This window comes from Anopheles arabiensis, chromosome 3 (genome assembly GCF_016920715.1).
Source record: "Anopheles arabiensis isolate DONGOLA chromosome 3, AaraD3, whole genome shotgun sequence".
NCBI lineage: Eukaryota > Metazoa > Arthropoda > Insecta > Diptera > Culicidae > Anopheles > Anopheles arabiensis.
In genome coordinates, this window is record NC_053518.1 from 41,965,091 (window position 1) to 41,989,546 (window position 24,456).

The window sequence follows — 24,456 nt, forward strand, 5'->3', positions numbered from 1 at the left end:
TCGGTTGCTTCTCAGTTTGGTTCAGATTTTATTGATTCCACAAGCTCAACCTAACAAATCGCTACTAATAATGGATTGGTTGGTTTCATTTACAAGTTGTATCTGCTCTCCTGTTTGTGTTTTAACGTTCTACAGACAGATTCCATCCTGATACAGATGAAACCGAAACGAAAAAAAGGCAAAATTATCTCTTCGGAAGGTGTTTGAAGACAAATCGTTTACGGATAACATCATCATCACATACTCTGTTCATACATTGGGCTTGACGTCATGCATTCAGGTCCAGTCTCTAGCCTTTTAAAATTAATCACCAAGTGCGCCGCTACACTCTGTTGTCTGACATCATGTCGATGTAATCAGAATTGCCACTCCTTGCAATTGAACTCATCAAAGGCAAATATGCCCAAGGATGAGCGCGACTTTTGCTAAAGAATTGTATGATTTTTCTTCTGAACAAACTTCACTAACTCTTCCAACCTTTAAACGATAAGGTAAGCGTTAAAAATTGTCTGAATTATGAGTTCAACTAAAGAATAAAACAAAACTAACGAACGAAATCGTGCCCAATTCGTGTATAGGACAATCACTGTAACTAGCTCGGTTTGCGCTACAAAACGTCCCATCTTTCAAACATTTTATCGACCAACCTTACCAACAACTACGTTATCGTCTTTCTGTACAGTTTATGTATTTTAAAACGAATTATGCACTCGTTTGTGCCAATTTCCAACACAGTTGTAGTCTTTCTTACATGTTTTTTTTCTCGTCCAGAGATACTTACTGTAGATATTACTTTTTTGAGTTTTGTTTAAACTTGTTGTTTCCGAAATTGTATGTCTCTTCATTTTGTGCCTTAAAGTGTCAAAAATAAATCTGTCTTCTGTTGTACATTGCTTGTTGCTACATACTCCTGCATGCCCGGCACAGTTACATTCATGACTCACCTCGCCATGGGAAGCGTCTAGCATCCACCATTGCTGCTCGAAAAACAGATCTCATTTCCGGTTCCCTTTCAACGATACATACAAACTAACACACGTATACAAAGTGTCTATGATCTTGCAATCCGCTTCAAGTCACCCTTTGTCTATGACGCAAGCTCTCTCGAGCACACATCGAATAGTATCCTTTCCAATCCCCTTTTTTACATCGTTCGTTCAGTTCGTAATGTTGCGTCCGTACCATTCCAGCTGATGATTGATTGATTTTTCCTCATTGTTTCACCTCACTCTGACACTACCACATACTTGGTACATTCTCTTAATCCAAACGTTCCTAAAAATCACTGCCACTCAATATCAAACCACACTGTCACACGCAGTATTAGTATGCAGAGCTAAAAGAATACGGGTAATTAAACAAACCAAACTAAGCAAAAACTTAACTAAACAATCTAGAACATCCCTAGCATAGCGTAATATGTTGGTTAATGCAATACACCTTCCCATCACTGGCAAACTACGATAGTGTACCAGCCAAAACATTACGCTACACAATCTTTTTCACACGATAAGGAACAAATTGTTGACTTAAAACAATAAGATGGTTTTATATCGCTTACTCCGCTTCATTTTACTTTCGGTTGGAGCATTCGCATACGCGCTTTGATCATTAGTATCATGAAACTTAAGCAAACACTCTTTATGAACATAGAACAATAAAAAACAAAAAGATAAACTTCATCAACTGAGTTAAACCGTTTTGAATGGTCAATGCACCATACGAAAAGCACTTGTCGATTTTAAAATAAAAGAAAAGGCTTCCAAGAATATCCTCCCTCCACAAAAATACAGCACTGAACCTGAACGTAATCAAAAGCAATATGTACACAATGTCTGTAGGCGGGTACTGGTTGCAATGGTAGAGGGTTGAATGAAATTTCCGTTAGGAAAACTTAATCTATAACATCCTGCTTCTGACAGAGAACATTAGGACCAGGAGCGAAAAACATTATCCGGCGGAGGTAGACAAACGGGGTAGTAGTCCTTACACTCCGCGCACACTGCGTTCGAGTGCTCTGGAGCGAGATCCACGGCGCTTTAGTTATAGGACACAGGGTAGCAGTGTTTAGGACATAGAACTACATGGCAAACGTGGTGAGCCCATCTGGGTGAGTACTCGGTCCAGCCACTGCAGGGGACCGTTTAAATGCAGCTCTATCCAGCAGGGCGTAGAGGTAACGGTTTGTCGGCTGCAAGAAATGCGTACATAAGTGTTAGTACATTAGTTAAAATGTTTTGTCAATTTCCAACCTAGACATTTCATTTACACTTACCGATATTCTGCTCCCCAACCCTTCACGAAGGACATCCGGATTGTGCACATCCGGGTCAGCTGATAAACGGCTTCAAAGCCCATCGATACGGACTGGGACAGTAGGGTAGCAAATTCCTGATTGTTAAAGATTTTTAAATTGCATCCTGCGGATGAAGAATGAAAAAATGGGAAACAAAATTAACAACGAAATAATATTTTCACCTCTTTCATCGATACATACCCGGTGGTATTTTACACACCGTTGCAGGATGCCACCCGTACCGCTGATTACAGTTCGGGCTCTGCACGAAGATGCTCGAGTCGCTCAAACATTCGGCAAATACCTCACCGCCAATGTAGTACAGCCGGACACCCTTGCCGATGTGACGTCGAGTCTGTTCCACCACCTCATTCCGGTTCACATTCGACAGCAGGCCAAGACAGAATCTTTAAACAAAATAGCAAAGAAAATAAGGGATACAATAAATAGACATTCAATCATATTTGACACTATGAAATGCTTACCTTTCCGAATTGGAAGGATCCGTAAAGCCGTCGACTGTGATCGAAGGTTGGGAGGCATGAAACGTTTCACCGACGCGCAGGTTCAGTTCGTAATAGCTGATCGAGCACCAGAATGTCGGCTCATGGTACATCACCGGCTGTGTATCCATCTCCGATGGCGACATGCGCGACAAATCGGCTAGATGCGAGAAGCAATCGTGATGATAGTGAGAGACAAAAAATAAAAACAATAATTACAAAATTGAATTCGAAACATAAAATAAAACAACGCGTAAATAGTAAAAAAAAAAGTGACAACAAAATTTGCTTGCCATCTTATGCCACTTTATGTTCTATGTTCGGCTACGCTTCCACTTCTCCTCTTAGCAGGGTCGCCTTACAGTGGAACATTGAAACTTTCTATCAAGCGTAAACGATCTTTCAAGATTATGTTTATCCCGCACTGCATTGGAAAAAGAGATTCAATAAAGAACGCGGATACCAACAATGACTCACTCATATTGTCATTCTGGTCGAGTGGATCACCATCCTCTGACATGTAGCCGGGTGGTGGCGTCTCGGTATTCGGTATGTTCGGCACACCGACGCTGACCGAGTCCATAATCGTCGTGTTGGTCGGTATCTGTTGGCCCAGTGTTGCCTCCATGTAGCACGGGGAAGAAAGTTGCTGCTGCTGCTGCTGCTGCTGTTGAAGTTGCTGATGCAGTTGATTGGGCTGTAGTTGCTGCTGTTGTAGCTGGCGTGACGTTACTTGCGATGGTTGAGGGCTGGTTACATAGTTATCACTGGAAGGATAACAGAGAAAAAGATTGTAGAGAAAAATGTAACCACATATTGCTACACTGTGCTACACGCCCTGCTCATACATACTTTAATGCATTGTACTGTGTGTTGACTGGTACGGTATTACTAAGATCGTCCAAGGTGTAGGTAACGGAGTTTTCTCCCTGAGAGTTTGATAGGTTCTTCGGAACCAAGATGGTCAGCGGTTGCTGCAGCTGCTGTGATGACTGTTGCTGCTGCGGTGACTGTTGTTGCTGCGAGTGCTGTGAATGGCTTTCGTTGCGTGCGTAGTGATATGGATTAATGCACACCTCGTCCTTTTTAAGATGATATGCGTACTCGCATACGTCGAGCGGTTTCAATTCGGTATGACTCTATGGGAAGAAACAGTTGAAACAAACCAGTAAGAAAACAGTTGAACAGGCTTTCGAGTTTTGTTCAGCTTTGTCTTACATTCAAATCAGGCCAGCGCCACAACCGACAGCATATGACGTGCGGAAGACCTTTCTTTAGCGCAACTCCATTTTCTCCGATCGCCGAAGCATTTCTGTAAAAATATATAAGGAAACACATCGTTAAAACTATTGTCGATGCAATACTACTGACTCCAAGCGATTAAAGAATTTAAAATATTACGACTCATTTAGTTGAAGGTTTGGCATTATGCGCTAGACCAAAATTTTGAATAATTTAAATATATATATCTTTTTTATTTCACAAATATATTACAAATTACTACGCGATTACCCTATTCGGCAGATTAATCTTTCTAATTGAATGCAGTTTAATGCAATCAAAACACTAAATTATTTAAGAGCCCTGGGGAGTTTTTTTATTCCATCTCACTCATACGCAAAAAAACACTGCCGGAATTACAGGTGAACAGCAGATAAGCCAATTGAAGGCCACAAAACGGTCGTAAACGGTACGATTAAGTCATCAATCACAGTGCAATACACAATCCAACGCAAAAACAAACTATGATGTTGGTCGTGTGCATCGCCGGAGAGGGTAACTGACCGCGATAGAATGATAAAACCAAACGTATTGACGGAACTGCTCACGATAAATTAAAGAGGCATGTACATTATGTTTTTTTTCAAAGCCTTTATTTTTGCTAATTTTATATTTCATTCAAATGTTCTGTAAGTCAAAGCAAACAATTCCATGAAGGTGTGAACGAAATAACTATTAGAATTGATCATGTATTTTGAAACTCTTTTCAGTGAGTTTAACAATGTAACAGAACATATACTTCAGCATGTTTTAGGGAGGGTAAGTAGACTAATAGTACATGCGACGGCACATGTAATGGTACATGTTCCGCACCAATACGAAAACAACTTATAGATTTATTGAATATTGATAGTGGTAATAATGAAAAAGCATACTCAGTTATATGTAAAAATGAAAGCAGAGATAGAATGAAACCGTATGATAGAATGACCGAAAAACGACTGAGGGACATATGACATCCACCTCAAAAGAGAGAGAGAGAGAGAGAGAGAGAGAGAGAGAGAGAGAGAGAGAGAGAGAGAGAGAGAGAGAGAGATCGATGATATCAGATTTGTTCGATGCGGTGTTTCTTTATCGTGATCTGATCAACGACTGTCTTCCGCAGTCCGAGTTACCCCCTTTACATTCGTTCACTTCTTCTTGGGGCAATAATATTCTGTCCCAATTCTTACAAATATAGAACAAAAACTATGGTTTTAATTTTAGGAATGGCTCAAAGCAGTGGCGCGATTAACGGTAAGCAAAGTAAGCAATTGCGGGGGGCCCCGTCAATGAGGGGCCCCGGAATCTTTAGTCCATTATCTATAACAGTTGAATATAACTCTGTATTAGCAAGGAAGGCCCCTTGGGTTATGGACGTTGGGGCCCCGCGCTAGACGAACCCTGAACCCCCCCCCCCCCCGGCAGCAGCAAAATGTAAGTTGAAATGTTACATAATCAAAGACGGATGCCGAGTACCCCTCCCCCCCCGTACAGAGGGCCTCAACCATGCTTACTGCTTAGGGCCCCTGACACTGTAAACCCGCTACTGGCTAAAAGACTCAACAAAACTAACAAATTAAAAATAGGAGAAAAAACACTATATGATATTTGATATTTGAATAACTCCTTTGTCTTTAGTGCAAAATATTATGTATTCAATTATTATGTTTTAATTTGGAATTGCTAAAGAGATCTATCCTGCTAATTTTTCGAATCCGCAAATTTTTCCTCACAACTGTTTTGAAATTCTTTTAACCTGTGCCATTCACATCAAAATATTGTGGAAATACTCATTGCGAGTTTATTCCGTTCCATAAACTCACTTGTAATATGTTATTCGGGAGGCTCTATCAAAAACGTTTGAAAATTTAAATAATTAATTCCAGGTCGCAAATGTGTTGATAAAAAGTGCTACATACGAACAATTTTGTCATTATTAGTATCAAGAATATATTTTTAGTTCACTATCGTTGTCGTTATTGAAAAAGTTATCGATTGGTTTAGTGTTCCGTTGTTCCGTTAATGGATTTTTTTCCAAAAATAAAACAAATTTCATCATAGTTGTAAGTTTTCAGTGGTAAATATTCTTCAGCCCGAATAACGTTTTGAAGATGTCGATTAATTCATTGCCATCAAATCGACAACCCAGCTGTAGATCTGTATCAACGAGCTGGAAACCTCTTTTACGAATCAGCATGCTGTTGTTTTTTTTTTTGCGCTCAAGGTTTTGATTGGCTTTTGGGCAATCCTTGCTTAGCCTTGGTGGTCAAACGGAATATTAGTAGCTTCAGGCCATTCAAATATTTTCCCAAGAGGAAAATCAGCTGTTACCGAGCCAAGGAAAGCGGAATCTATATGGAAGAACATGAGCTTCATCAGATTTTGAATGTTCTGTATTGATTTACTTTAAAATTGTATTTAATCATCGGATTGCATTCAAACAATACCAGCTTTCTCACTTCGCTCATTGAAACTTTGACTGTATCACTATGAATATCAGAAACAAAGCTGGAGATGAATTAAACCCATCGTCCTGATTATGATTAAGTTAGAACGAGAAGTTTCTCGATTTCGATTCTGGAGTGTTTGACACAGAAGTAAAAATAATGTCGTTCGTTCTATTTTTCATTTCCGCAAAATCCGCGACAACGAAGAGTTAAAACACGCAAAACGCTGTACATGTAATGCCCCTACCCGATAATTACAGGAAAGAAAGAAAAGGTTGATATATGTCATAAGCAAAATCAGATCCATTAACAAGCACTGCTTATGATCTTATAACACAAACATTACTGTTCAACCGTTTTTTGAGTCCCTTTGAGACCCCATTTTAAATAAGAATATCAGAAACTAGACAGTTTATTTGTTATTCAGAAGGGTCCGGCCGTATGGCATATGAGACATTTTTAATAAAAAATAGCACATAATTAAATATTACGCAAAAGCTTCCAATGGTCTAGGCTGTTTATTAAAAAAGGTCCGGGGTGACTTGGCCAAATTTACTCTCCCAAGTGAACCAACGTGGGTTTAGCAACAAATTTTCATCGTATATCAGTATAAGTTTGTAGTAGTAGTAAATTAATTTTCAAAAGAAAGCTTGTATCCCACACACCACGCGTCATCATTTCGAAACACGTTCAATCTCTCTGGCCTAAAAAATCCACTTTCCTTAGATGTGGGCGCACCGATCGCTATAATGACTCATTTACTACTGCACGGCCAAACCACATGCATTTTGCCAGACTAAGTGCATCTTGGGCTGCGAAAAACCGAAACAAGAAAAAAGGAAGCCTTCGCTAATGTAATTGCCTGCCAGCAATGGAAGCTGTGGCTGGACAAGGCGCACAACACACACGCGACACAAACGGGGTTCCATTTATCTTTCTGTTGATTCCCTACCTCGACGGTAAAGAAACCCACACCATTCAAGCGCATTGGGGGCCACCGGTTCGTTAATGAATTTTACCAATCTGGTGCTCCGTGTGTACGTTAAAAACCTGCCTTTACCCGCCAGACATACGGGGGTAGTGATCTCGCTCCACAGCACCTTGCACCGTAGTAGACGCGCCCGGTGGATCCGTCCCGTTTCTCGTTCACACGAAACAACGGCACACGGAAGGAGAAAAAACCTACGCACCCTCCTCCAAGTAAGAGCACCCAAGGGTGTATTGACGAAGGTGTCGCGCTTCATCGATTTATGGAATTGCTAACTCTATGGCTAACCGGTAAAGAGGTGCGGGACAAAACCGAGAAATGTTTTTTTTTCTTTGTATTGCACCACCGCGGGGCAATTGATATGAGCCATGAAACTCTTTCGATTCAAACTGATCGTTGCTGCAAACAATTATCGATTGTAGCTGTGGAATTTGACAATGTGTGTTTTTATTATTGTTTGCATATTTATCGATAATCACGGTTCGCTCGTAATGTGTGTTAGTGGCATTGTAGCAAGCCCGTTCCATAATAAAAATAGAAAGCCTTAAAATGATTGCAAATGTTTAGCAGTCAGGTCAACGCATTCAGAAATCACTGAACTATTTGAAAATAAGTAAAAAAAAAACAACGCATTTCGCCAGATAAATACTATTTCAGGCGGAGCCATGCGGCCGTTTGTTAAGTTTATATAAAGATAAAAGATTTCTTCTATGTCCCCCTCTTCCCATGTCATTCAAATTTCAGGAAAAATATTGTATTTGTATTGCCAAATAAGAATAAAAAAGAAAAAAATATTTTACCAGTTATTATAAAGTCAGTGAAATTGTCCGAGTTTGCTTATATTTAATGTTTATTGAATTATTCAATTCGATATATGCCATCAAGTCTAAATAACAAATATCTAAATATTATAATTGAAGAAAATATAGCTCATGATCTAAACTAAACTATTTCTGAAAAAAAAAACAAATAAAAAGGAGAAAAAAACTGCTAAAGCGCGATAAGAAACAATTAACTTAACACTAGAACCGCCAGACTTTTCAACCTTACTAGAACCGCCATATGGGACGACAATTTTGTCCCATTCGTTATGTATACATATTGAGAAATGGTTATAAAAATGTAGATCCATAAAACATATGTAGGTTTCTTGCCATCAGGACAAAATATTACATTGCTTCATCAGAAGCTGGCTCACATGAAACGCATACGTGCGAAACTCTTTTAGTACATTTTTTACATACTAATCTATTACATGTGATGCATTCGTTAGCGCTTTTGCCCTCGAAATAAGACATTTGAACCTGGCAGCGCTGACGAGAACCTCCAGCACCTGACAAAGGCAAGTTAGAATTGGCGCTCTTATTTTCAACGTATTGTTTGGCATGTTCTTCGCCTAGCTTGAAAAGAAAATTGCGTCTAGATATATATTTATTTAGGCCGGTCTCGTAGTACAGTCGTCAACTCGTACGACTTAACAACATGCCTGTCATGGGTTCAAGCCCCAAATAGACCGTGCCGCCATGCGTAGGACTGACTATCCTGCTATGGGGGGAAATCAATTAGTCACTGAAAGCTAAACCCACAAGAGGTAAAGGCAGGCCTTGACCGACAACGGTTGTTGAGCCAAAGAAGAAGAATTTATTTATTTGCAAAATTATTTGTACAAGAGTCATGCTTTGTTTCCCGCCCAAAACATGTCCAAAACATTAAAACATGAATGAACAATCCATCTTCTACTAGGACTTTTTACGGAGTACTTTCTGAGGATAATTTCTACCCAGTGCTGCCAGACTTGCAGAAGCATTTTTGCTCTCAAGTTGCTCGTTGACAGCAGGGATACTACCGAATTGACATTTTCGAGCACGAATAATCGGGAATTCGAGCCAATTCCCTTAAACTGGAGCCTGAACTTCCCTTAAACTGCACCAGTTAAACGGAATTTAGAAAAAGTCGTTTAAAATCAACTGTGATGCGGCTTTTTCGTTACTTTCTTCTAGATTCGCTCGGAAATGATGTTTCCTATCGTTATAGTTGGTACTGTACCCGTTTTATACTTAAATAATACCCATTTTTATAGAATAACGTTTTACAAAATTTGGTTTTGTTTTTCATCAAGAACCATAGCTATGAATGAAAAATGAGCTCGTCCATCGACAGAAGAAAGTCTAAGTCTAATAAACACACCAAATCTTGACGATTTCAAAACTCTTGATCACACACAAATCCACATTTCAAGCGTATCGAGTACTAATCGAGCAGATATGGGAAAACAATTTCGAGCAAATGTCACTTGGGTAGGCATCACACATGGAACAAAAACGCCTATGGAACAAAAAAATACCGCATATCGAGGATCTAGGTTGGAAATGATTTTTTTAAAGAACCATATGAAACCATATACATTTTTTATGAGGGCACTCGAGAGATCGTTTAAAATAAATAAAAGTCAGAACATTTCAATGGGTTGTCTCGACAGCAAGCTGAATAACACACCTTTTTCGAGTGTGATAGGACAAAAGAGTACCATCGGTGGTTCTAGTGTTAAAGAACGCCCATGGCTTAGGCATTGGTGGCTAAGGCTGTACTGGACCAACTCCAACTAAGAAAATGTTTTACAATAACAATAAGGTGGATATTTAATTGGTTTATTTTTAAAAATGTTAGTGTAATATTTCAGAAAAGGCGTGAGTTAGAACGGCTATTAAAAATTACTCATTCTGCATTTTACTAAGCCATTTAAAATCTTCAATATGATGTAAAAGAAAGTTTAAACAGCTTGCAGCTTTAATTTTAAAAGTCTACCTTCAAAACAAATGGTAGGTACTTATTATTTTTATACATGTTTGGATTACAGTCGTGAAAATATAAGTTATCATTATAGATAACTTTTGCTTTATTTTAATCACAGAATTCGATTTTGGTTCACATTTCACAAAAGATGGATGATCACGAGAACAGAATCGATTTAACATAAATTGCAAATCAATTTCAAGTCACATTTTAGATCCAACTCTTCGTCACAACCGACAATTTCATCTTCATTATCATGCATTACATTCCTTGCACGCTCCACCCGTAACGGCTCGAAGCGCCACCACACCGATACACACCCACACACTCGTTCTTCTCGTTAAGCTTAAAAACAAAAACTTCCACCTTCTTGAAACACCTTCATTACCATAATGCCATTTCATGCGATCGGCAACGTGTATTTGCTTTCCTGCCTACACTTGAGCCACTGGTAAGATCATGCAAGATCGCATCATCACAGTACCAGCCTCTTAACACCATCAACACAACAACGACAGTTGTTAGCAAATACAGTACAATACGGTGGGGTTCGGGTTTTGCACGTTCACGACAAATAGCGAAAGCGAGTGAGAGGATGGGGACCGGAACCCGGCGGCACAATTTGACGTTTCCTGTCTTCACACCAACTTCCACACACATACGTCTCGCACGACACACGTTTGTGTTTCCGGTATAATTCAGACGCTCTTACTGCGTCGATGAACAGGAGGATGACGAATGCACTGCTTCCACGTTTGACGCCCCCGATTAAGACTTACAGACGCATTCCAATACACACCAACACACTGGCGCACGCAATGAAATCGAAAACACAACAACGCACCCGCACCCTTCTCCCCTTGTTCGTTCTGTAATACTAGTTTAGCCGCTTTTCTCCCGCAAGGGTGAATTCCTATGGTTACTTCAATCTTACGACGAACAAGTGCCATAATGCCAGCCTGTGTGTTTGTGTTCACTGTATTAATGTGCACACAGCCGACATGGGGTAAGTAAACGTGTGTGGTTTACAGTGACACGGACAGGAGGCTAAGCACGCAACAACTGTAGCCGATTAGCGAAATAAACACACACACACAGGAGGTGAACACTTTAAAATAACATAAAAAAGCTGCACGCATTAACGGCGCTACACGATTGCGTTGCGTTTCTCACTTGCACTTGGAATCAATTTATCGACATTGTTTGCTTTTTTATCACTGCAATGATATCTTATCACATTGATTTGTGCTGACGCTCGTGCAAAGCGATATCAAAAACGTTGCCACGCTTGAAAACAAAATGCAAAAAAACACACACACCCACATGAAACAAAACAAATACTCTCAGCGGCTTCTTCTCGAAAACTTTCATTTGATGACCTTAAAGGATGGTTTTCGCTTTTTTCATACCACGACTTCTCTCCCTAAGTTGCCATTTCCAGACTCTCCTTTTAGGTTTTGCTCCAACGATGCTTTCTATGTTGCTCTTTATGCTTGTTTTTCACTTTCTGTCTGATCTCTTGTCAGTGTGTGTAGTCATCCCAACACACACAACGATAACTGTTACACAATTTCCACCACCATCAAACAGTTCCCTCACACAGACACGAAACAATCTCATTCACACACATACACGTGTTCCGTCATCCTAAACATAAACACGCATACACACATACAATCGCAAACTTGCTGTCTCACTCACACACCGGGACGCTCTATGTCTGGATGAAGGGGTAAGCAGGACGGCCTCATCGCTTCATCGCTACGACAACGGGCGAGTAGAATTTGCACAAAACAGAAGAAAAACGACGATAGCATAGCAACCCCTTTTTCAGTGTGGGATAGACGACAACCAGCCCGAGAACCCGCAAACAGCTAAATTTCTGCCAAATAAATAAATCGACAGCGCCTCGCCTGTTTCATACCATTAAATTTTTCACAATTTCCACAACACTACAGTGTTGGGTAAGCGGTCCTCTGGAACAGACGCGCACTGTGAAACAATGCACGCAAGAACCACACATACACACGATAAAAGGGTTGATTGGCAGCACGCTCTACACGGCAGTTGATTCGCTCTACACGTTCACACATCCAATGCAAAACTGCCGCCCGATGGTGCGCCGGGTTTTTGAGTTGCTGCTGCTGGCCACCAGCAACAGAGAGAGGACGAACCCCATCATCATCATCATCATCATCATCATCATCATCATCATCATCATTATTTGCCCATCATTCTTCGCCTAAACATGCACACAAAGACAGTCACAGCCGTGCAGGCCGCGCATCTCACATCATCATCATCGCTAAAGTTTGCTCCCGTTGCCAATGCAAACACGGGGGATGATGATGACCATGATGATGGCGATGATGGAAAAGGGGGATGGTTCGCGAGAGAGCAAATATACAAACGTGCGCACACCCTGTCTGGGATACATATAGAGAGAGAACAGCTACATCCAGAAAACGGAGGAAAAACGAGAGAATGATGGAATAGAGGGAGAGAGAGAACGAGAAAGCAAACTCCAAAAACTCCCGATAGAAAAAGAGAGATACCATGCGAGAATACTCCAGACGAGTGTGTGAGAGAGAGAGAGAGACAGGGAAGGAGAGTGAGTTTGGTTAAGCAAACATATATTTGGTAGCACAGACACAGCAGCAGCATGCTATGCCGGCAGCGAGGGGTGGATGGGGTGTCTAGACGTGTAGCGGATAATGACTTTGAGCGATGGGGTGAATGGAGGGGAGGAGATACCGATATACCGGCGTCAAAAATTGCGTGAGTGGGTAGACAAGCATCGGCGCTAATAAAACGAGACAGACAGCAGCGCAGTGGCAGAATCATGGAAATGCAAAAATGGTATGCGTTCGCTTTTAGAATGCTAAAAGCATTAGATTCAACGTCTATTTAAAAAGAAATAAAGAAGAACAGTTCTGTTTACTTATACTGCCTTCTGTAACCCATCAAAAGGGACCTTTTTTAATGAAAATAAATTAATAGTTTTTTCATATTTTCACACTCCAATATATGTTGTATATCCTTCCACCCCCCGCACAATGATCGGCAAAGTACGGTTCGCGATTCGCATGCGGCTCTTTGCTGCACAGATGACGGCTCTGTTCCCCTCTAATCCGTGTTTCATAATACCATCAAATTTGTTTAATCATAGGTTATAAATTTTACTCTTAACGACGGATTCTACTTGTATTTTTCTAGACTTTGGCACTTTACGACACAAGGTTTACCGACCACTGCCCCAGAAGGAAGCAGCACTGGCGCTTCTCATTTTTAATGCATGCGATATGTTAAACACACTTTTTGAAAGCCGACCTCCAGCAAACGGAGTGGAGGTAACGCTTGTTCTGCAAAAAAAAAAGTATTTTCTTGATGGAACGAACACGCAGAGAGAGAGAGAGAGAGAGAGAGAGAGAGAGAGAGAGAGTTTAACCAGAAGACGCACACCGATAAACGAACGAAGCGAAAGTAGACAAAGCTCAAATAAATGGAGCACACATACATGTTACACACTTCCAACTGCTTCCAACCCATCATCATCATCTGCATTTCATCCCCTAAAATATTTATGTGGATGTATAAATACATGCACGCCACCATATGCACACTACCGCCTCGCCCTCGCCCAACCCTCCAATAACCCTTCAATTTTGCACTTTAAAGTGATGCTCCCATTTTTTACATTCTTCGATTGCCTTTCTTACTTCTTCCTTCACGCGTTCGTTCTGGTGCAGTGAAACACACGTGAAGACGTAGGTTTCATTGCTTTCCTCTTTCTGTCTCGCTTTTACCGGCCTACTGTCTTGCTTTTGCTGCTTTTCCTTATGGGCCTCGGTTCAATTCAACCGTGGCCGAATTGAAAAAAAAACCCAATTTGTAAAACTTGGTACACGCGGAACCAAGAGGAAGTGCAGGTAATGGAAGATGGATAGTGTGACGAAGAGGTATAAGATGACCTATCAGAAGTAATATTTTGCAATTCTACTGATTCCGTTAATCCAGGAAGCTGAAATGGCATCAGAAAAATTACGTTTAACGTGGAACCACAACTATTACAAATACTGATATGCAACCACAAAGCCCACATTGAAGCTTTTTTAGAAAGCTTTTTTGGGTGTTATTTGCCAAGCGGGTAAGACCTTAACCTTAACTTATAGAGGTGACCTTAACTATTTGTTTCTTTTACTGTTACATGGCTTATTTGTTCTAATAAGCCAAATAATACATCAAAAATAAAAATATTCAATAATCTTAAAAACCAACTTCTTTTGATAAGAAATCAGCCATTCAATAATTAAGAACACAATTCAATTCAATTTCATTACCCAAGTCAATCTGCCAAAAGTTATTTGACCGATACACTTACGACGAAGGTGACAGTTTTTGACCGTGTGTGATAACTGTTTAAATCAACCCATGTAGCAAACGACACAAATGCCACATTAATTGCGTCACACGTTTCAGAGCACGAGTAAATCACCAAATGATACCAAGAAATCTAGAATACATTTAGGAGAAACGAACTTCTTAGAAAAGCTTCATATGATTATTAAGTGTTTTTATTTTTGTAATATATAAGTATTATGTACGTAGGTATTATGGATAAACATAGTTTATTAATCGTGAACCCCTTTAACAAAAATGTTTTAAAATAAGAGATCATTTTATACATTCCTCCAAATCTGTAGCACCTACTTAATACTTCATTTATTGTATAACTTCACTTAACTTATTCTTAGCCTTGTCAACTGTTTCAAATCCATAATGGTATTAAAAATGTGCATTCGTGCCGTTGGTAAAATTGATATTCATTTATTTAGCGATGAAAACGAGTGAACATACAAGATGGATGTAGAAAATTTAAAACCTATTACAAGCTTAAGTTTTACATCTTACTAACACGCATAAATAAATATAAAACAATATTGAGTTAGGGTGCGGGAATGAATTTATCATGATGAAAGATGTATTTATTTTTATTACATTGTCAAGTTAATTGCATGCACTGGCATCAATTAACAGGTTGAAAAAGGGAACAGTATCAACATTACATGAATATTTTAAAACATAACATAAACCAGAGACCATGAACCGTGTAGCAACGAGTCAAGAAATAGGAAAAGATGCATCTTTCCAGTGCACCTGCACTCAAGAACTACATACTGTGCCCCTCAAGAAAGTGTATAAATAATTCTACCATAAACCCATGCACGGAAAACACGGAAAACGAAACCAACGTGTAAACCGGGGCACTGGAAATGAGCTTCACACAGTGGCGTACTTTTTTGGTCAACGGGTGGATCAAACCAACACCAACCATTAGAACCGAAGACGAAAACAAAAGCATTCAATGAGCAAGCATACCGCCGTAGGGCGACGGTGAGGGCCTCCATGTGTATATGTGTGTGAGTGGAATAAAGCATAATCAACAACGGGTTTGGGGAGGGGAGAGATGGAACGCGAACGCGACGCAGGGTCCTCGTGCCGGGTGAGTTTGATGAAACCTTGAAAACGGCAAAAACACACACGTTTGCCAAAATTTTTGCTCTTAGTCTACAATGCATCACAACACACACACGCGGACATCGCTTCTCGATGCGCTGTGCTGTACAGTGTCGTTAGCGAGATTAGCACAAAGCGAAACCAATAATTATCATACGTTTGCTATACACGAGCGCAGCAGCTTCGTGGTTAGCGTTCCGGTCGTGATGGTCATTGATTTGAAGCATTAGTTTAGACAGTTTATTTTTTTAGGTAATTTAAATGTTTTACAGATACAGATGTTAACGCAAAACGTGAGTTTTTTGGTTAAGCAACCCAGTAAGATCAAATTTCAATGCTCGAGTCGGTTTGATACTTTTTAATAAAAAGCGTAAAATTGATTGAAAAAAACAAAACATCGGCATGTTGTTGTACATCATCATCATCATCAAGTGTGCATCATCTTTTTCTCTAGCACACATACACACTTGTAGTAATGATTACCGAGATGATGGTGGAGGTGCATTACGATGCTTCTCGATTTTGCATCCTGCGCGTGCTTAGCGCAATAGGAAATCTTTCCGCGTGCCTAAACACAACATGTCGCAAACAGCAAAAACAGCATTTTAAAATGCATCCTTCGCTTGCACCATAGACAGAGAAAGTGGCCCCCAACAACAGCCGAACGGGCGACATAAAGCAGGAACATAAATAATATATAGCAAACAGCGATAGACACAAAACGAAGAGTGGATGAATAACGATGATGCCCACACACACATGTACACATAATATGACACGGTTATGAGAGGTTGCTAGGTTGAAGAATTGCAGGAGAACGACAGAAATGCAAGCAGCCAGCCAGCACCAAAAACCGATTTCTATGTTAATTTTGAGACGACGACGACGACGTCGTCATCATCAGCACGCCATCGTCATCGTCTGCTTCGTCTGGGCACGCGTACGCACATACACACAGATACACTTGGTCGCAGCCTACGGGAAGATGCATACACACACACACTGTGTTGGGGCGTATAGGGTGCACCTGACGAGACACGATGACTGAATGTACATGTACATGACGCTTCCGGGGGACCGTTCTTCTTATACGGTGGACACTCTTGGCACACAAGCGTAAAGGTTTAGTGCTTTACGGCGTTGGCCAACCGAGTATAGTAATACAAAGTGTATACAAACGTACTCAAACACACACACACATAAACATTGGGTCGATACCATGGCGTCGAGTAACAGGCGGGGTAGTTGAACTTTGTACACCATTAGTAGGCATATCAAAAAAGCCTCAGACAGTAGAGCTGCATGCTTTCAACTCGTTTGGATCGTGTTACTAGTACATATTTAAATATTTATAAACATTACTTTTAAGCTGCAATGGTCACTATAGCACACCGATGTACTTACTATAAACAATTTAGCATTTGATTTGTTAATTTTTATTACTCGCCACGATAGCTCTACACAGTTTGATTGTGTGTACTTTTGCTTTCAAACACAAGCACCACAAAAGCCAGCAGGATATAGAAAGTGGAAATCACCGCCAAACGCTAAGACGACCGCTCTTCTGGTAGGAGTTGTACGTACGTGACACTTTCACTGTCTGGTACGGTGTGTAGCAACGGTATGGCACAGTGACTTGCTAAAGAAACTAAATAGTTTCCCAGTCGTAAGAAACGAACAAAAAACAACACACACACACAGTCATACATGGATTTCTCCGTTTTTCCCCATGGGTAGCAAACTCCAAAACTCCCCAAAACAAAAACGACGAGTTTTCATTTTGCACTCTTCCGTTTTGCTGTACTATCCTTTCACCTTAAAACGTGCTGGTCTTGAGCCTCTTAAAAGCAACCGTATCATGACGCTCTGGTAGACTACAGTTTTACTACACACCCAGCGGCATATTACCGCGGCGGATTCATTTCACCGGCGTGTATGTGTGTGTGTGTGTGTGGGTTCATCTTGCCATTACCCCCGGAAGGGGAATGAGAAGTGACGATGCGCGCGCATGCCATTATTTGGCGTCGCCGTTTGTACCGGTCCGCCCCGGCTGCCTTTATGCACACTCGCTTTCCAGACGCGGCTGGTTCTGGATGAGTCTCTGCTGTGCTCTGATGCTATTTCCTCCTGCAACTCCAAAAAAATACATTCGCACAAAGACTGGCAGCCAGACAGACCTGCGACAGCCTGGCGAACGGACGGACGGACGCACAGAGACAGACAAACACTAAACACGAACCACACACACACACACGACCACACAAACTACTGTTCATTTACCCATACAAACCCGGTGGCAGTGTTGTTGACCTTGTCCCTAGACCCTGTTGTGTGCAAACGATCGTCTCGATAGAGTGAAATTCGTGGATTGTATGAAATGAAAAGGATACAAACCGTGCGGGTATATGGAACAATGAGAATGTTGTTGAAATTGTATACTGCAAATACATATATTGTAAATGATTTCTAACGTAAAATTAATTGCCATATCTGACAACACACGGCGGATGACGTAGTTAATCGATTTTGGTACGATTTGGTACCAAAGCCGGCGTAAGTGTATTGATATTTCAAGAAAGGCTATATGCTACACGATGTGAAAAATCGGTTTATAAAGCCAATTATTAAATGTATTTTTGAACCATTAGGAGCTACCACAATAATCTTATTTATTTGTCGGTACTATAATTAAGAGAAAAGGGTACCAAAACAATACATGTCCATGTAACTAAGAAACATCTGTAATGTAAAATTAAGGCAAGAACATACGGATGAAACTTTCACTTTGTTATGTTCGTTTTCAATGGAGACGCCTAGTCGTTGTAAATATACTCAGAATGAATCCTCCTGGTTTTAATCTATATATATAAAAATCTCGTGTCACGGTGTTTGTCGCGAGCGAACTCCGAAACGGCTGGATCATTTTCAACGAAACTTTGCACACACTTTGCATGGTGGTATGAGAATAGGTTTTAAGACTTAAAAATCGTTCAGATGTTACACTAAACTTAATTTAATAATGATTTTCTAACTTCCATACAAAGAGAAGGATTGTTGTTGTGTTGCATACGGCACTTTGCACTTGGTGTGAGGTGCCTGGCGGTTTACACTCGATGATCGGATCCTGAGGGGATACGGGCACGATACAACAATCCCAAGTAACAAAGCAATAATGGAATATTTGTTTTTTTTTTTGTTGAATAACTAAGTTTGTCGGGCCAGCTATATGTAAATATAATTGTTATTGTTTGTAGTTATTGTTTTCAAAGCGTTATTATTATCGAACCTCACAGGGTTTTTTCGATAGAACTCAAGGCCACGGGACACTTTGATGAATCGGTGGGAGTCAATGGCAAGACTGCGGAACGTTACGCGAAAACGTTGACGATACCGGGATCTGCGGATTTTTATCGCAAGACTGCAGCACACCTATTCGGGAACATTAGCACCTCTCAGGGACATATGACTGAATTGATTTTTTTTTGTAAACTATACACATTTTAAAACAACAAAAAACTTGTGTCATAGAGTTTCCAGCATTAAAAAATCAAATCAACACATCGTTGTCTGGTCTGAAAGAAGGGGGTCTATGGAGTAAGTTAAAATTATATCCTAAATAGTATGTTTAACGTCTGTCCGCTAAGCAATTCCCGTACAGGTAGTCCTCGAGATACATGTTACCTCTTATACGCACATTCGTAGATAAGCGGTTTTCTAAATTTGACAGTTCTTTCAGCAAATTGTACTGATTTGACACATCAATTTTCACATGCGAAATAATTTCTCTTTTGATCGTATGTTAAAACTCATTTCAAAAGGTTTAAAAATATTATATTTAGTCAGAATCATATCAAATAATTAATTAAGTGGCATAAATCACCTCTCACTAGCAAAATTATACGAACATTAGTGATATTTTGGTTGGAAATAACGAGATTCGACTTACGCGGAAATTCAATATACGCGGTATTTTGGGGTCATTTTTGGCCCCCATTAACAGTGTATCTTGGGGACGACGACCTGTATATATAAAAAAAATATGGACACTGATGATATGACCCAGTCGTGATAATACTCTCTTGCTGTAGGAAAAACTAATCGAGATAAGGTATTTCCATGATCGTACTTTAAAGGGTAATTAGTTAGGATTACTTACAAAAATATATTTACGACCTTGCGAGCTACCTGTCGTTATTTACCCGGGATTTTCGCCATGTCAGATGAAGACATACGTGAGACGCATAAGGGCTTTTTTAACTATTAGATCGATCTTTAACTATTATCAATTCCTAAGTTTTCTCGACAAAATTGTTGGAGTAGAGCTTTTGCATCATGTTGGTCAAAAAACTTTGGATGGGGAGCAGCTGAGGGATGTTGGACCAGTTTGCGTACAAGGGTGTCACATCGAAATTCCGCCGAAAATCGTCTAAAATTATCTTATTGAGTTTTGGCACCATTGCTAGCCGCTGCAAAGCCAATGAACGCGATTTCTGCTTCCTGATATGTTTGTTCATGTTTCCTAGGTACTATGTTGGACCCTTGCTTTCTCGCAATGCTCTGATTGTTGTCTAATATAGTGCCAAGATTTTGAAGATGCCGAATCGAACCTATCCGGCACCCACAAATTGTCACACGTTTTTCGTTCTTGTCGTGGCGAGGTGCCGTTCTTTGACCGCGTACGCTTCTAAATGCAGTTGCTGCACTTTTTTGGCCATCGCAGTAAGAGTTCGATTGGTAGAGATATCAAATTCTGTCTGCTGACTCATGGGATACTTTTATGGGAAAGTGCACTTAACTTTTCGTTAGTCGACTGTTTTATCATTTTTTTATGCGAACGTTATAGTAGTACTTTATGCGTCTGCATTTTTTACGTCAAGTTTATTCTATAAACCAGGTAGGGCCCGATATATACGCGGATGAAGAGAAACGCGGTTTTCTAAATTATTTTTGTTATTTATTTATCGATTTGAAACATCAATTGATTATTATCAAGGAAGATTACTTTTTACAGGAGTTTGAAAATCAATCAAAATGAGAAAAAGGCGAATTTTCAGTAAAGATAACATAAAAAAATTAAACTATTGACTTTAGCTACCAACTTCAACCATATTAACTTGAGTAATTTTAACTTAAAACTACGTAATACCAGTTACGCGAAAGTTCGCATTGATAGGAAATCTACGGGACAGTTTCAGATAAACATTAATTCAATCATTTATAATTGTAGCAAAACGAAACAACAATCATACATTGGGTACAATGATTTTAAACATAATTAACAATTTAATTGTGCCATATAAACATAGTTAACATCGCCAGTCAAAATTTAAAATACATGCGAATAGAGCTAGGAATGTTGAATTCAGCAAAGGAAATAAAATAAATTTTGAATATTATGTTATTTCATACATTTGAAATATTATTACTATTTTTATTATCATGTTTTTTACCATTTAATAAACTTTCAAATGTTTCTAAGAACTGCTGCTATTTAATGAGCATAAGTTCATGATTATATAAGTTTTAGAAATTACTGTTCAGTAGAGACGACCCGGCCCTATTGGTTTAGAGGTTTTGGAAATTATTGCCAAGAAAAAATATCAATTGAAGAAATTTTTGTTTTAATACCCTTCGATTTAAATGCTCTCTAGCAATATGAATGTCCCAAAGATTGTCACGAAAAGACAACCAGTTATTCCCCCTTTTTGATGGTGCGATTGTAAATCATTAACTGTTGCGATAGTGCAACTTGGTCATTGGTCATTTTAATCCCTTACATTTTAATTATTCGACACAGATGTTCCCAATTCAAAAGATGAAGAAAAAACACACACACACACACACGTACCCAAACTATTTCCCAACATTAACCAGGGATCCCTTTATCAGCTTAAAACCACATAGCTCAAGCGTTTTGAAAATCCGTTTCTAGAAACAGCTGTTTACACACTATCACAACAAAAAGAGCATAAGAGAGAGGGAGACAAGGAGAGAGAGAGAGAGAGTGCAGCGTTTCGAATCAAATCTAGCAAGACGGTGACGCAATGCAACCGGCTTTGAATATCAACATGCAACGGAGGCAACATTCACCAGGAGAGAACACAGCGCTATACTGGAGTTTGGAATGATGAAATGACACAGCAAATGAGTTTGCCTAACATCATCATCATCATCAGCAACATCGTCAGCGATAGTTTTGGATAGTTCTTAAAACAAATCTATCACGTTCTGTTTGGCTGAACCAAACATAAACTCCGTAGTCACACAACAAATAAAGGGAAAAATACACCTCTTATCATGGTGTTATGAGCTGAAGGGGTAAATCAAATGATAAAGAGTGGCGCGGGGACATTAGTTGATTGTCTTCTTCTACACTTCAATTTGGTCACTTCAGAATGCTTCAGTGGCGTCATTTGTTAACACCTCAAGCTATGTTAACTATCGACCACTAGAAACGACCAGTAGAAACATTTGTGAGCAGACCAACAGTAAATATTTCAATAATCAAATAATTTTAAATCTTTCTATAAAAGGAAGCATTGCCCATTTATAAGAAAACAAACTGAATGGCTACATAAATTTCAGAATTGTCTCGTGCCCTTAATCACATAGTGGCACTCACTGCAGCATAGGTTTAGTTTTGATATGCTTTCTCTCACCAGCTTTCTTACCATATAACCCACTCCGGGCATACGATAGTGGTACCAGATTCCTCGTTATTCTTTCATACTTGCTTTAGCTTGAATCGCTCCAATATCAACATCATCATCATAATCAGCGCCATCAAACATTCCAAAAAACTGGCCCCAACAGCTCGGGGTCTTACGTTGATAGAAAAACGTGGCCCCTGCTCCCCGCTGCCTACACGTGCATGCCATTCATTGTGCGCCTTGCTTTCGGCACCCAAAAACAAGAGTCAGTAGTGAACCGATAACTTGTCCTTGATCTTTAGATATGGGTACCGTTCGTGTGTTTCGGGTGTGTCTGTGTGTGTGTGAGAGTTTGATGGACCCTTCACAGAACCACATACACGCAACCAGCAAATCGTGCAGGCCGCTCGCGCATTTCTAATCAACTCTGTACGCTACAAGCAACGAAACTCAAATCACTTCAACCTAAAACAAGTAGAACTTGATTAATTTCATTCACCAGACGTAACATGCTTCTTTGCTTCACCACAATAAAACGACCTTTTGCTGGAAGGAGAAAGTGACGATGAAGAAAAAACTACCTCCCCTCTCTTACCTTGATATCGGTATGCATTTCGTGTGGCTGCTCTGTGCTGTAAGGGCCCGCTCCAGCTCTTCCAGGGCGCTGGACTTTTTCATCTTTTTGGCCAAACTTTTGATCACCTTTTCGCCCCATTTTCCTTCGGCGGAATCATCCGGCGAAACCTTCCGCCAGCCGAGCAACCGCTTCACGATCGGCGGTGTGAAGGGCAACATGGTTTTCCCCCGATGGCGTGGACGACTAGGGCACGGATTATGCTTTGTTGCTTTTAAACCACTGTATTGCTACCAACTAATACGAGATCAAAGTAGCCGCAGCTTCGACGCTTGCCCGCGGATCGTATGGTTTCGGATCGGATTTCTTGAACCGTTTTGCTTGATGACACACACACACGGATTGAAGGAGGGGTTTGACCGCCCAATTACACAAACATCGAATAATTACACCACTGTGTTACACTAACACGCTCTGTACCGAATTAGATCGATTTATGGTTGATTTTTTTATACTTTTGCTACACTTCGACATTTGTAGCTGTGGCAAGTGCCTTTTTCTTTGAGAATTTGATCCTTCTCAACGCACACACGCACACACGCACAAATACACACTATTTGCTGACGATGTGCAATGGCAAGAGCACCTCGAACGCAGTAGACCATTCCGTGCTGTGCTGCAGCTCGCTTGCCTTCAGCCGAATTTGACAGTTAGCATTTTCGGGAAGGGTGAAGCAATCATACCACCACCCCAGTCTGGGTGTTTTCTTCCTCCGCAACCTCCGTTCCACCGGTTGTGGTCCACAAGTTTCGCGGGATGTGTGCTGTTTTCGATCCCCCTGGGCAAGACGTTTCTTCACGAACGAAATTCCAATTGGAATGAACGAATACGTCTTTGTACGATGCTTCTTCTTTTGTTTGCTCACACGTCTTGAAGGAACATATTTTCCACCCCGCAGCTGGGACCGGGTCAGTGTGACCAAGGGGGTAGTGTGGGGGGGAGGAGTGTTTGTGCTGAGCTTACGGTAGTAATTCGTTTCGTTTTTACGGCACCACCGCACACAACGCACACAACACACACACACACTTTATTGCTTGCCTTTTTCGCAGTACGATCGGTGTGTCTGCGTAAAAAAAGTACGACGTCAGGCTTACGGGAAGCAGCAGCACCACGACATCACCTGAACCTTGACGACGGTACCGAAACTGCTGCCCTCCAACACTCAGCTCGCAGGCAAGGTGTGCCTACAATTGTGCTTCTGCTTGTAACTTACTCACCGGGACAGTGTCGTCCTTCGCGCACTATTTCCCTGCACAATATTGGTAGCAAATTTGATAGGTGCAAAATCTGTCCAGCAGCGGCAGCAGCCTATTTTCTTTGCGAAAGCACAATCGCGAAAATATGGATAGCACAAAAACACTAGCG

At 40.4% G+C, this 24,456-nt stretch overlaps 1 protein-coding gene across 1 annotated transcript; it reads right to left on the reverse strand.

Moving 5' to 3' along the window:
• LOC120901479 (mothers against decapentaplegic homolog 3) lies at positions 1–24,447 on the reverse strand. Its single transcript, XM_040309458.1, has 8 exons — positions 23,053–24,447; positions 4,018–4,111; positions 3,652–3,938; positions 3,277–3,566; positions 2,782–2,959; positions 2,498–2,703; positions 2,276–2,420; positions 1–2,191 (listed from the first exon to the last, which is right to left on the reverse strand). Exons 1-8 carry the CDS (start codon positions 23,250–23,252, stop codon positions 2,068–2,070), a joined length of 1,524 nt encoding a protein of 507 aa, XP_040165392.1. The 5' UTR covers positions 23,253–24,447; the 3' UTR covers positions 1–2,067.
• Between the last annotated feature and the right edge of the window lie 9 nt (positions 24,448–24,456).